This window comes from Amphiura filiformis, chromosome 5 (assembly GCF_039555335.1).
Source record: "Amphiura filiformis chromosome 5, Afil_fr2py, whole genome shotgun sequence".
Taxonomy (NCBI): Eukaryota; Metazoa; Echinodermata; class Ophiuroidea; order Amphilepidida; family Amphiuridae; genus Amphiura; species Amphiura filiformis.
This window is the reverse complement of record NC_092632.1, coordinates 33660502-33674299: the sequence shown is the minus strand read 5'-3', so window position 1 is coordinate 33674299 and position 13798 is coordinate 33660502. Positions and strand designations below refer to the sequence as shown.

At 37.2% G+C, this 13798-nt stretch overlaps 1 protein-coding gene across 9 annotated transcripts in view; it reads left to right on the top strand.

The window, feature by feature from the left end:
* LOC140153011 (tubulin polyglutamylase TTLL5-like) overlaps positions 1 to 13798 on the top strand; it is a 181574-nt gene that overhangs the window by 102404 nt on the left and 65372 nt on the right. For all 9 annotated transcript variants that reach the window (XM_072175591.1, XM_072175590.1, XM_072175586.1 and 6 more), the window contains 6 exons: positions 123 to 624; positions 1069 to 1189; positions 1652 to 1798; positions 2727 to 2851; positions 5016 to 5233; positions 13015 to 13191. In XM_072175591.1, the coding sequence (XP_072031692.1) occupies positions 123 to 624; positions 1069 to 1189; positions 1652 to 1798; positions 2727 to 2851; positions 5016 to 5233; positions 13015 to 13191 (1290 nt within the window). The remainder of the gene's footprint in view (positions 1 to 122; positions 625 to 1068; positions 1190 to 1651; positions 1799 to 2726; positions 2852 to 5015; positions 5234 to 13014; positions 13192 to 13798) is intronic.

Genomic DNA, 13798 nt, shown 5'->3' with positions numbered 1-13798 from the left:
TTTCATCTGGAATATCCCAATCTACTCACAGAGATGAGAGATACCAGAAGCAGATCTCAGAAACCAAAATAAGTTTCACTTTAATTCATGCAATATTAATGCATATTTGGTGTTGTTTTCAGGTCACACCAAAAGCGCTCCTCCAAAAGCAATGAGTATTCCTAGAGAATCACTAGCCCAAGGTAAACTTCAGGTTCAAAAGGAAACCAAACCACTCACCTCAGCACAGCAAGGATCTCAAGAAACAAAACCGTCCAGCCAAGGTCAAAGTTCACAAGCTCAAAACAACGACCAACCACCAACATCATCATCCAGCAATCCTTCAAGTAGTCAAACAAGAGCATCTAGCTCAACATCACAACGTCCACTGTCAGGAAGACTGCCAGCTGGTCAACAATCTGCTCAACAGTCTAAACATAGCAATAACAGTACAGGTGTCAGTACGGGTAAACCTCCATCAGGACCAATGACATCTGCCAATGCGGCAGCAAGGCGTGTTCAGGAATCTGGAGATGCTAAGAGTAATGTGAGGATGGTACTAGAGGTACAACGAGGTCCAACCAAACAAGAAATCAGGGATAGTCTCAATGTAGCTGAGATCATGGATCATGGAGGAGATCTATCGTAAGTTGTTGTTTGCATCTCTCATCAATTCTCTTTACCAAGATTGAACTATTAAAAAGCAAGATGCCTATTCTTTGTGTTCAGGTCACACCTGACAATGTTTGACCTGCTGTATAAAAAAAAGCCAGAAATTACTTTGTCTCACTTCATGTATGTTTCAAAGAATGCCTTCTATCTGCCATTCTACAAGATGTACCTTTACTTTGAACTTAATATTGTATTAGCAGTCAGACATCTGGACACTTGTGCACGTGAACTCACAGCAACCACGTCAGCTAAGGGGACAGACAGCATACTTTCACATTGGTTTTTCGACATTTTTCCCCTTTTGTGATGTCATCAAGCCAAGAGAAAAGCTCATTGGTTCTTGTAGTTGGCCTTATAGAGCATTGATAGTTACCTTACAGTTACACTTTTGTTATTAATCTCTAATCTCAATTTCAGGAAACTTCAAGCTAGAGGCGCATTTGCTACCTATCTACTCCGTGTACAACACAGATTACTGGAAGAGACCAGCAGGTCATCTGATAAAGTAGATGAAGTCACACAGAATGATGAACAAATGGTAAGTATCAAGTTTTTTTTTAATTTACGGAGCAATGGCATTTATGAGTTCCTGCACATTTAGGTTTCTTCAACTTTGCTCTCTTGCATATAGTGTGCCAAGAATGCTAGCATGTTGCATTATTAATCATTATTACGGCAGTGCATCAGTTATCTCTTTCACAACTTGCGCCAGGTGCAAGTTATTTAACAGAAAGGTGTCAAATTTTGCTCTACCAATGCATGCAGTCTTGGTTAGTCTGAATACCAAAGTGAAGTGCCAAGATTGCAGGGTACAGCGTATATTTAGATATGCTGCATTATGGAATTGTACAGTTTCAAAGTCTGGATCTGTTGTATGAAGTGATTTACAGCTGAAAATTTCATGTTTTGGTAGATAACAAAGCTTTTATTTCTTCTTACCTTCTTTATATTTCCATATTAATTTAAAACAACATCTTATTTATGTGTTCCTCTGTTTCAGGATCTGGTGCTTCGTTTCTTGAGGAGAGCAGCAGGCAACCTACAGCAACCCTTTAAAGTGATAGTTCCTAGTCGTAAACTACCTATGCATGACCGACGGAGAATTCTAGCAAAACAATTAGCTGATTTTGTCAGTATTTATGGCAAGGCAAGTAACAACTTTATGAACCAACATGTAGAACAAAGTCTTACATTGTTATGTCATGCTCCTGGTTTAAGACGGATGGAAAACTTTAAGTAAATGATGCTTACCTGCCAGCCTAGCACACAATACAACATAGGTTACAAGCTTACACATCGTTTACTGGGACATAGGTATATTCAAACATTACACAATAGTGCATTATATAATATCAAGTGATAAAGTGTTTCACGATTCGATATGAGTAAGTTTTATTTTTGTACTGGTATTATTATTAATAGATATTTCCCAATGAATATTGGAAATATTTGGAAAATCAGGCTATGAGCACCAGGTGTACGCATCATAATACGCTCGCATAAATTTACATAAAGCGCTCACCAGTAACACACATTACGCAAAGCGCAAGCATGGCAACTATAATTTTGTTCACCTCAAGTTTGGTAGTTACGTCAATGCTTTTTCACGGCTGCGGCGCAAGCGTGCCAACAAACTGCCCATGTACATGTGCGTGTACACTCAGCGCATTTAACTTTACACTCGATACAGCAGCGAGCGAAATACGCACGTAGGTCCCCGGGCATATGTCACTACCGAACTTCAGATGAACCAAATTATAGCATAAGTGCTATGCTCAACAGCTGTGATGACCCAGAATTATAAAGTGCATAATCATAAACAAACAGCTGTCTCTGGGAAACTTTGATTTGAAAGGTCTATTGATGTGCTCACTGACTCCACATTAATTAAGCACGGTTACAAAGAGATCAATAATACTCAATTCATATTACCTATTTCGGACAATGGTTGAGGTCCAATGTTTTTTAGCCTTTTCCCAATGCTCCAATGTAATATGGAATCTATTGTAATGGTTACTCGCAATTTATAACCTATCAATAAAACCAATATATATCCTTTTCATTTCTTCATACAGGAAACAGAACAGCTAGATCTAAGACAGAAGATGGACAAGAAACTTGGACTTCACCAACAAAGTGATGCAGGGGATGAGGAGGTCATAGAAGAAAACAGATTTGCACAATTTATGACAGTAGCAAAGTAAGATATGCTTATGTAATCTAACAAATTTTGTTTTCAATTTTTCATTATCAGGAAAGATCAAGACCTACTTGGGCAATATTCAAACAGATTGACCCAGTTTATGCTAGGGCATTGCTTCAATCAATGAAAATTTGATAACGATTAAAAATGAGAATTTTGTAATGTGAATGCATGTTCCTTTTTTCAATCTTCATTAATTAATTGTCATCCAATTGCTTAATCAAATTAATTAAGCCAGTTTATAATGTGAATGCACATTTCATTCAATTGAGCTATTGTGTGTTTCCAGATTAAGTTCTTTTTTGCTCAGCTGGGCCTCATGAAAGAAGAGAGGATTATCTGTATTATCCACTGTATGAATAACCCAGGTTAAAGAAGAAATAAAATTAACAAACAAAAATTGCTGATAAGCACTAATGCATTACTGAATGGAACTGTATCGTCATTCGATCATCGTTAAGTGTAATGTGAACACTGAGCTTAATTAACTACACTATTTTTGCCAAGTCCTTTCGCACTGGGCTACCGATCGCGTAAAAAAGAACTAGATCACACGATGCTATGCAGATTGATCGGCGAACGAGGTGCTGATGTGGGGATGGTGTGATTCAATTAGCCAATGAGAACCCAACTTCATGTTATGCAGTAAACTTTGCCAAATCAGGCAATACGAAAGGTCTTTGCATGTAGGTGTAATGAAGGCATTGTTTGGTGTGAAGAGGGTCTAAGATCATGCTTATTGCTATTACTGACAATTATACATTGTACATTATTGTTTCATTCACCTCGAATTAGGCAGTGACATTGGTGTATATTTTGCTGGGCGTAGTATTATATTGCGCACACTGGCTTAATCGTACAGAGTGTATACACCCCGGGGGGGGCACTCAAATTTTTTTTTGGTAGGGGTGTGCCACCGCCATTTTTGAACTTGAGGTCTAAGGAACTGATCGGACAGCCAAAAAGGAGGGTCTAGGGAACTGATCGGCCGGTCAAAAGGGGGGGTCTTGGGAACTGATTGACCGACCAAAAGGGGGGTCTTGGGAACTGATCGGCCGCCAAAATCCGAAAAATCTCGGAAACTAAACCCGCATGCCAAACCAGGGTTCAATTTTGTTGCGTTTTTGCCACAGATTTTTGAAGGAATCGATTTCACTTTGAATTGTGCATTAATGCAAAATAGGTCTGGTTTGGCCTATTACGATGGAAACCTCAACAAAGCAAAACAGCATTCAAATCAAAAATTACTAGACCCTGTAGACCTACAATCTATGCTATTAGCCTACTGACAATTATAGCAGCAGCCCACCATAAAAACAAACCCACAAGAATTTTTTTTCAGTGCCGAAAAGAAAAACATTTAGACAACATTGAACTGCCATGCGTATTAAACATGAGATGATTGAGTGAAGTGTGCAGAATTTGACACCCATTCCACTCCCGATTTCACTAGACCAGTAGATCGTAAATTACCTTTTAATTCATTGTTTATGGAGAGCTGCAAGGATGTGTACATAATTATTGAAGGTACTTTTCCTCATATTTGGCAATTTTATTCCCAAAAGAGATCTCAAAATCATTTATTTCTAGCTAAATGTTCACCAGCTGGAGGCATTGCGATAGTGCTGCAATGTTTATAACCAGTCAACCAGTGTTGCCACTATAAAAGGAGCCTAAAATCCCGCCCAAAGTTCACTTTACAATGTGTTTCAATGGGGAAGAAATTAATGGAAAATTCCTTTGAAGTTTTTGGGCTCATAAAAGTAGCTTTTGGGTCTGCTTTTGGGCTTGAAATAGTAGGACAGAAAACACGCCTCTCAAGATGCCGATGAGAGCGGAAATCGATGATCTGAGGGTCTATGGAACGACTAGAAAAATTTTGGGGCTTCAGAGCGGGCAAACAATGAATTCAGAGGGTCTAAGGAACGGCCAGCGGCTCTGAAAAAGGGGGTCGTCGCCGCGGCACATACCCGTATAGCTGGGAAATGTGAGTGCCCCCCCCGGGGTATACACATGCATAGAAGGGCGGTATTTGGCACGCTTGCAGTGCAATACATTAAAGCACTGATATCACTACCTAACTTGAGGCGAATCAGAGTATAGCTAGGCATACTTTCAAACCATGTTCCCAATGGTATTTCTTATTTGTTTTAATCTACAGTGAATCTGAGCTGGAGGAGCTTCTTACAACATACACAAAGCAGAATAAATCAGCCAGTATATTCCTTGGAACCAGCACAGCACAACCTAAATCTATCAATAACATAACCTCCCAACCAGCCTCCATACACCACTCCCAATCTGCTGATAATTTACTACAAAGAAGAACTGGTTCTGGAGAGGTGAACAGGACTGCAGCAGAGTCTAATCCTAAGAATGGTAAGAGTTTGGGTATAAGCTGAAGTATCGTCACCAACTGTATGTCTGTAGGAGGTCATTATGTGTTGTCCTCAGCCAAATCAAATGTGATGCATTTCATCCATATGTATGCATACATACAGTCACACACACACACCCCCACACCCCAGTGTGTGTTTGCCGGCAACCGCGGACACTGTATATTGCTATCTAACCACGGACGTGTGTGGTGTTTACATCGCCTAACCGTGGACTAAAATAGCTGATTTTTTTGTGTATGATACAAAATGGAATTCTAGCTATCAACTGCGAATTGTCCACAGTTTTGAGCAAATATCACTCAAATGCATTTAGCATGCATTTTGAGGTCTTTTGCAGCAGTTTGAGACTGAGGACGGTCCTCAGTTGGAGGTAAGTCTGCAGTTTAGAGTGAAAAATCTTGTGTGTGTCCTCGTTTGCCAGCAAACACATACGCAGCCCCTTCCCAAACACACACATATAAGTGTATCAATCTCCAAAAGGAAACAAGAGCTGTGTGTAAGCCTAAATTTTTCCCAATTTCATTATCAATGTGTTTTTTAGATAATGTATACAAATATTCTGTTCCACACTAACCATGCTCACAAACTACATGCAGGCAATATCTGTAAATGCAACTTGAGCAATGTCACAGCCATGACCTATGTTACAATATCAACTATATTCCATTGCAGGGGAAAAAGTTATTATAAAAAGTGACTTGTGTTCTTCAGTTTTTTCTATTGTACAAAAGAAACAAAGAGCCAAGATTGACAATCCCTGCTCCCTGCATCACACCCTTCATCAGCACACGTAATTCCCTTTCTGCGCATACTCGCAATGCTCTTAGCGCTTTACTATGCACTATAACTTAGTCCATTGACTCGACAACAGCACATCTCGGCAGCAGCTAATCAGAGAGAAGTACGCTATCGTAAAAGGAAAACAACAATTTACTGTACTTGCTTCCCAATAACCTTTCACTTGAGAATGGCATCCAAGAGGAAGGTTTAATCCACAAAAAAATCTTTAACATAAATCACGCAAATATCACTGCAGTTATCATCCTTTTCAAAGCCTATATAAATAACACTGGCAGTATCGATGTAAGTGGGCGTGGCTACTTATCCCACTGAACTTTGATAGGTCTATGCGTGTGCACACCTGTTGCTCTTTTCTTTGGGATGTCCAGTCCCAGGACTGATAAAAAAAATATTAAAAGCCTGTGTATTATTAGTTCCAGTTCTTGCTCTTTCTCCACCAGTCTTGCAGTTTCCTGTAAATGCTTGTTAATTGCTTGCTAAAATTGGGTGTTTTTTTTTCATTTTGACTACTTCATAGCTTGATGACTTACCAAGCTTGGCTAGTGAAGTTCTTGCATAAAAAGAAAAGAAATACAAAAAAAAAACATTGCAAATAGAAAGAAAGCAACAAATTTTAAAAAGAACCCACCTCTGCTCCCTTTTTAAAACTGGATCACATTTGAACATCAACAGCAAATTATTTTTATATATTTTATTTAAAAATTTTGGATTTGTTAAACTTAAAAGACACAACAGAATTTTTAACAATAATATCATTTTCATTATCATCTTTATAAAAAGTTATATACAGAGACAATATCCCGGCCTAAATTAGGACTAAAATGAATACAAGCATAATTGTTACGCCTTTCCACCTTTCCTAATGTATTTCTTTAAGTAACATGCCATTTTTCCATATTTGAAACACTGCCAAGAAGGTATCAGGAGGCATTTATGGAATCAATTTGGATTTGGATTCAAATTCATGAAGACATATGAAATTACATTGTCCGAACAAACACTTGGCACAGATTTCTGCAGCTCATGTATGTCTGTAAATTATGAGATGACAATGATTCAGCCAAAGTTGTATGAATTCAAAACTTTTCCATGTCACAATTACTCGGGATCTGGTACTGTGGTTTGAGTAAAAGTAAATGGTGAAGTCATGCTGGAGCAATGCTTACGTGCCAAAGTGCACATCTCTTTTTCCTTGGTGTGTAGACCAGACTCCCCTAAATTAACATGTTGTGGGGGTGGGTGGGTGTAGAGAGACAATAGAGGCTAAGAGCCTTGTATACAGGTATAACACAGTCAATAGCACCACCGCTGGGGTTCTAACCTGCAACCTTCCGATTATCAGTATGAGCCCGTACCACTGGTCTACTGTGGACGTGAAGTAAAAAGTATGTACTTATTGTAACTTAGATTTGTGTAGTTTTATCAAAGATCAAAGCTTTAATTCATCCTTTCTTTAGTTATGTAAACGATAATTTGAGTACCAAGGCAGCTTTCGGATGTCTGGAAAAGCCTATTGAACCCACGAGGGACCAACTATTTCAAAAGAAATATAGAATACTACTAAAAAGATGATCCCAGATTATTTGATATGCTTCCGAAAAGCAGAATCTTCACTAGAGTCACCTAGTTTGTATGTATGTATGTATATGTGTGTGTGGTGGGTGTAGTGGTAGCACTAACTTTTTTTTCAGTTTTTTAGTGATTTTTTTTTTCACTTGAAGAGCCATGTATCACTTTTGCCTGATTGCACTCAGTATATCAGTGTATTTTCCCTTCAATAAATGGACCAGTATCTCAGGAGTGTAAAAGCACGCCGCTGCAGTAACCACTACATGTTGTCAGGTAGACAGTATGCAGACATGATGTCTTTGATGTAATCCATAGACACTACAAGATTGCAATGAGATGAGATTCTCAGACAACTCCAACACGCATGAATATGTGACTTTAATCAAATAATGTTATGGGACATTGGGCTATTCCTTTTGAAAACTACCACCCCTTTGAGGAAGATCTTGGAATCTCATCCAAATTCAATAGCTTTAAAAAGCCTTTCCAAATCCCATCAGTTTTCACCCCAAAACAATAATAACAATTATAAGAAACTTGGAGATTTGTAGTGCACAATGCCAACCCACAGACATCTGCACACTTTACAGATTTGTTCTGAACCACTGTGGCCCAAGACACACCTAAGTTATAAACCATTAAACAACATTCAGGGATACAGCTCAATATAGGTGCAGTTTCCTATTCCATTTTTCACCCTGATGTAGCATTGACTTCAGTGTGTATTTCATTGGGCGCAGCCTCAAATTGCTAGTATTCGCTCAAAGCGCTGGTGTGCACACGTCTAAAGACGCAGCATAAATGCCCGAGCGAAACAACTCCTTCAATTCGTTGATGTCACTGCCACATCGGGGTAAAATAGTATTTAGTCAAATACCCATATATAACCATTTTAGTCTAATACCCACATATAACCATTGCAACCAGGATCAGCTCCCCGAGTAACATACAGGTGTAAAACTGAGGCAAAATAGGCTGCTAGTTCCTTTTCCAGGGAAATTTGAAGTTAGCGCAATTATTTTCATAAAACATTTTCAAACCACACAGGACTCGGAATTTGTGGTGACCTCTCGCAATGAAGCTTCATGCCTTATCAACTACGCTAATTTGACTATGCTAGCAATGGGAAAGGTGCTGAAGATTTTGGAATTCCAAATATAGTGGTAGGGGCCAAATTGTGTAAAATCCAACTGGATTTCAAATTTTTCTACTGTTACCTGAGACGAATATAACCAAGTTATATTCGTCTCAGCTGTTACCATCTGAATTTTAATAAAATTAATCAAAATAAAATGCCCAAAATTCCACCTCCACCGGGATTGACCATATAGATCAACAGGAATTGAGATAGCAATGTAAGGGAGTGGATTTCAGATGGAATGGCCCATTGCTCTGAAAACTTGGCTGTAAACTGGCTCTGTGGGGAAATAAACTAAAATCAAAAGGTATACAAACATGAAAATATGTACCTAGGAGCAAGAACTTATAATAAAAATAAACATTCACATAAATCATATTCTAAAATTGGAAACATAGCTCTATCAATGGGGAATAAAATTGACAATATTAAAAAGTACTTTAATACAAGACATGCTGTCACATCTTAAACCTGAAACCACAAATGGAGAGACTTGCATCAAATATAATACACTTTATACTGTCATAACAGACAGACAGTCAGTGACTGATTATGATCATTATTAGGAATTTTTAGATGTAGGTGGTTAATTTATGGATGGATCAAACACATGGTTCTGGTATTATGCCACATAGTTCTGATGTATTCATTTGAATCAAAGCGTGACAGAAAGCTTCCTGGACATCATTCATTGACTGGCTATTTAACCCTCTCTACTCTGATGTTGAGTGTAGTCGTAGGCCTAAAAATTATTATGCACAATTTAAACATTTTGGTGTGACAACTGATTAACAGCAATCCTATTGGTTACTGCTTCTCATTTCAGTTAACGCGGCTGTGTACTCAAGATGTTGTTTCTTTCGCAAAATTGAGTTTTTTTGATATTTGTTACTTTGTTATGTTTTTTATAAATAAAAGGAAAGAAAATCCAGATTTATAAACTCCAACTGCGCTATTCTATGGATTTTATTTCACTATTTCATTCGTGTTTGCAATTTTAAAAGAGAGAAAATCTTTGTTGTATCAGCGAGGTACACGCGCGCAACAACGCATCGCACTGCGTATCGCGCAATTTGTTAACGCACAGATACGCGACGCTTATCTGCATGCGTGGCGCATCCTTTGGAAACACTAATTTCAAGTGGTCAAATGGCTCCGTTTGAGGTGATAAAATGTGGGTTTTTTCAAGTTTTTTCCCTCGATTTGAATATCAAGTTATGAATGGATTTCGCTCAAACTTCTCAACGGGCTGTGGATTTACCCAATGTTCACGTAATATAAGGTAGAAAAACGAAAACTGCCGCATTTTCCTGTGAGATTCGATGAAAGGGCAAAATGTGACCACTTTAAACTTCAACGGCCATTATTTCAATGTTCATTTTCTCGGTAAAATGACGATTTAGGTACACGATAACTCAATAAATACAGCATAAAAAAGGTAAGCAAATATGATCATCGTAAAAAGCATGATCGACTCAAGAAACGGTTTTCTCATTTTTTTATATTTTGGTCTATTTCCGATTTTAGGCATCATTTTGAGCAAATAGGCGTTTGTGAATTTTAAATAGTTCAATTTGATGCCTTATATGGTCAATATCTCAAAAACTAAGGCCAATATCAAAAAAATAAAAAAACCGTTTTTGGAATGGAGCCTCAAGATTGAGCTAAAAATAAAATAAAATATTTTGGAAAGAGTGTTTTTTTGTTATGATGTACCTAACAAATATTGCCAAAAACTCACTTTTTTGTGATTTTCTTCATAATTGTTGTTTTTACCCCAAATCTGTATTTATATTAAGATTTATTGATGTCTTGCCTTTATAAAAATGTATACTTTTATATGTCTTGTGCGAATAATTACAAAGTTATTGCACTTTTACTAAATGCATGTCTGAGAGTACACAGCCGCCTTAAGTCCATAATCTTGTTTGGTTCAAAGCATTGTTCAGTAGGCAAAATCATCAGTTGCATGTGGAGTTGCAACATGCAAGACCACCTTTGAGAAGTGTGTAGCATTTACATAGTATTGGCAGCATGACTGAGGTTTTCACATGCAACCAGTGATGTTCCTATTTCAAGAAAAACTCTTCTCCTGGGATTTGTATGGTTGATATGTGTTCAGTCTGGCATGATAATGCAACAAATTTCCCTTTGTCTCTTAATAGATAAGATGTGGTGTCAGTGGATTGAACTCTTGCTGTCTGGCATCAAGTTTATCACAATTAATCATAATTATCAGATGTAACATAACTTTTTTTTAATTGTTTTATGTAAAAGTACCATACATACTCTTAACAAATTAATTTAAACAGATAATAATATACACACTTTGTGTAATTATTATACAACAATAAAATATCAAAAGCGTTCTTGTTTTCTTTATCATTTCTTTCGTCAATGAACACTCTATCTTGACAGTGCAAAACTGCCATGTAATATGTGTTTGAATTGGAACATTTTTATGGAGAAATAATGCAACACTGATGTAAAGTGCACTTACAACTCAATAGGGAATGATTTGCAAGTGTAGCTTACAACAAAAGTAAATGGGCCATAAAGTTGTAGGCCTACTGACATAGATTGCCAACATTGACACGGGAATGGTCCTTAATGTTGATGATAGAAGAACATCAAGTTATCATTTGGGATTGGTTAAAGAGACTCAAGAGGATGTAGAGGTGGGAGAGTTAAGCAGATTGTTGATAAGTTAAACAGCATAACAACAAACAAGCTGACAGTTTCTGTAACTCTGACACTCAAAAACAATAACATGGGCTCTGAAGCATCCTAAGCATAACTTTTCTTATATATCAGTATAAAAACAAATAACATGCCTGGGTTCTTTTATGTCAATCTAATACTTGGAGTCATTACAATAATGATTTTGATACTAAAGTAAAAAGGTTATGAGCTTAAATCTATTTAAAAGGGTAGATTCTGAAGTTCTGAACTACCTTGAGGATTCCAATTGAAAAGAGCATGTGTAAAAAACATCCACAAGACTATACACATTTTGAGGATTGTTTCCATTTTACACTCAATTTTAAAGAACAGTTTGAGTAAACAACTTCAGTCAACAACTTCAGTCTATAAAAGATTTGTTCATTAGCAAATATTATCAGTACCTCGACAAATGTTCAGATTTTCTCCATTCATGATGTCTGTGACCTTTTATAACACAATAAATAAAATGTAATGTTAATATCTTGTTAATTCTAGCATGTAATCATACCTCTCCCAGTGGATGTGAATATGAGTATAGACTCTGACCCTATTTAACCTGGGACTGATATGGGGGAAGCCTGTGGACTTGTACCATTGTGTGGTCCTGTCTCCTTCAAAAAGAATCCTTCCTCTTATTTCATTATTTAGGCCTTTTTAGGTTGTCATCTTTTATTGGTACATAAACAGCTAGCAAAGGTTGTTGAACTGAATCATCTGACATTTACCATGGCTACACTCAGCAAAAATTATGTATATTTCATTTAATTATGTACATGTAATCAATTTAATTTCTGATTAAGGAAAGTATCATTGTTCAGTATTTCCACTTTCTTAAGGTTGGTCTGAACCTTGGAATTATGAAAACTTTGGGCCTCATATAACTGCTAAATTGTTGGTTGAATGGCAAACACTTTGTTTTTCCTCAAAAGATCTGGCTATCATTTTAGTTGTGCAGTACAGAGGTGCAACTCCCCCATGTTATTTTGTAGTAAAAGTATTCAGTCAAGTCAGCAGTCAAGTTGGCTCAATCGATAAGGCGTTCAACTATGGTGCAAGAGGTTGCGGGTTGGAAAATTGAGTTAGCTTGAAATTCCCCTGGACAAGGAACTCGCTGCTAATTGTCTCGTTTTAACCCGTACGAAACTCAGGGAGATAATCCCGATTGCGAAGGTCTTTTGTGAAATGTCTAGGGTGTGCGCTCTTGAAGCTGCAAAGCCCTGTGTTGTTGTTAAATGGTTTATGGAATGATGTGGGCCGTAGTGGTCAGCAACAACCTGTAAAGTGTGCTGAGGCTTGTGGATCAACGTATAGACTTTGTGCCTGTGCGTAGCGCACTATAAATCAATGCGCTTTTTTCTTCTTCTTTTTTATTCACTTGAGCTTGATGTAGATAGATTATAATAGTATAACTGTAGATTTGATCGAGTTAGCAAAATTCAGTATTTTTTCATACAATTTTTACTCCTATGCATCACACTATAGTTCATCTTGCATGTAAATACCATATATTATGTTTCATTTCATTGTAGGTGACATTTACGATTCCACCACCAATCCATCCATTCCATACCAGCGCCCTCAGTCAACGCCAAACAACAGTACAGCTCGTTATGCAGCTTCATCCTATGAGAGTGCCGTACCTATCTACAGTGCCAAATTAAATCGTAGTAGACCAACATCAGCAAAACCTAGCTTAGGAGATGGAGGTAGGAATTTCCATTTCATTCATAACACCTGTAGCATGTAGAAGCACCTTGATCATGTTGAAGGCACAAATAGTGAGAAAGCTTGAGACGTATGTTCGTTTGTTTTTTGAAGAGGAGTTAGAACAACTTTTCTTTTTTATTACTTTGTCTGTATTGTTTGACGACATCTTTATAAATGTTGTTTTGTTTTGGTTCATGTAACACAATTGTTCTGATACATTTTCATTCTTTGGATACATTTAAAGCCATTATGTACAATTTCTGTCTTTTGTTTTTGTTCTTAGCCAAAAATTATATATATTGGTAATAACTGTTAGCAAGGTTTCTGTTAATATTAAGCCAAAATAATGAGGTAAAATGAATGAAACCCCTTTGCCGCTGTAAAACATGGAGTTCCGTGGGGGATTTTTATCTTGAAATTTAGACAATAATTCAAATTTGTTTTTCATCAAGCGCAGTGAATTTGACTGATTCTAATTAAGTTGGGACATGTGTAAACATTACAACATTGCTAAAAAATCAGGTTTGGGAAATAAATGAGATTTCGTTTACCTTAGAAGGTTTTAAGTCATTTATGCCTTGGATCATTTTTATAGCTAAAGTTTGC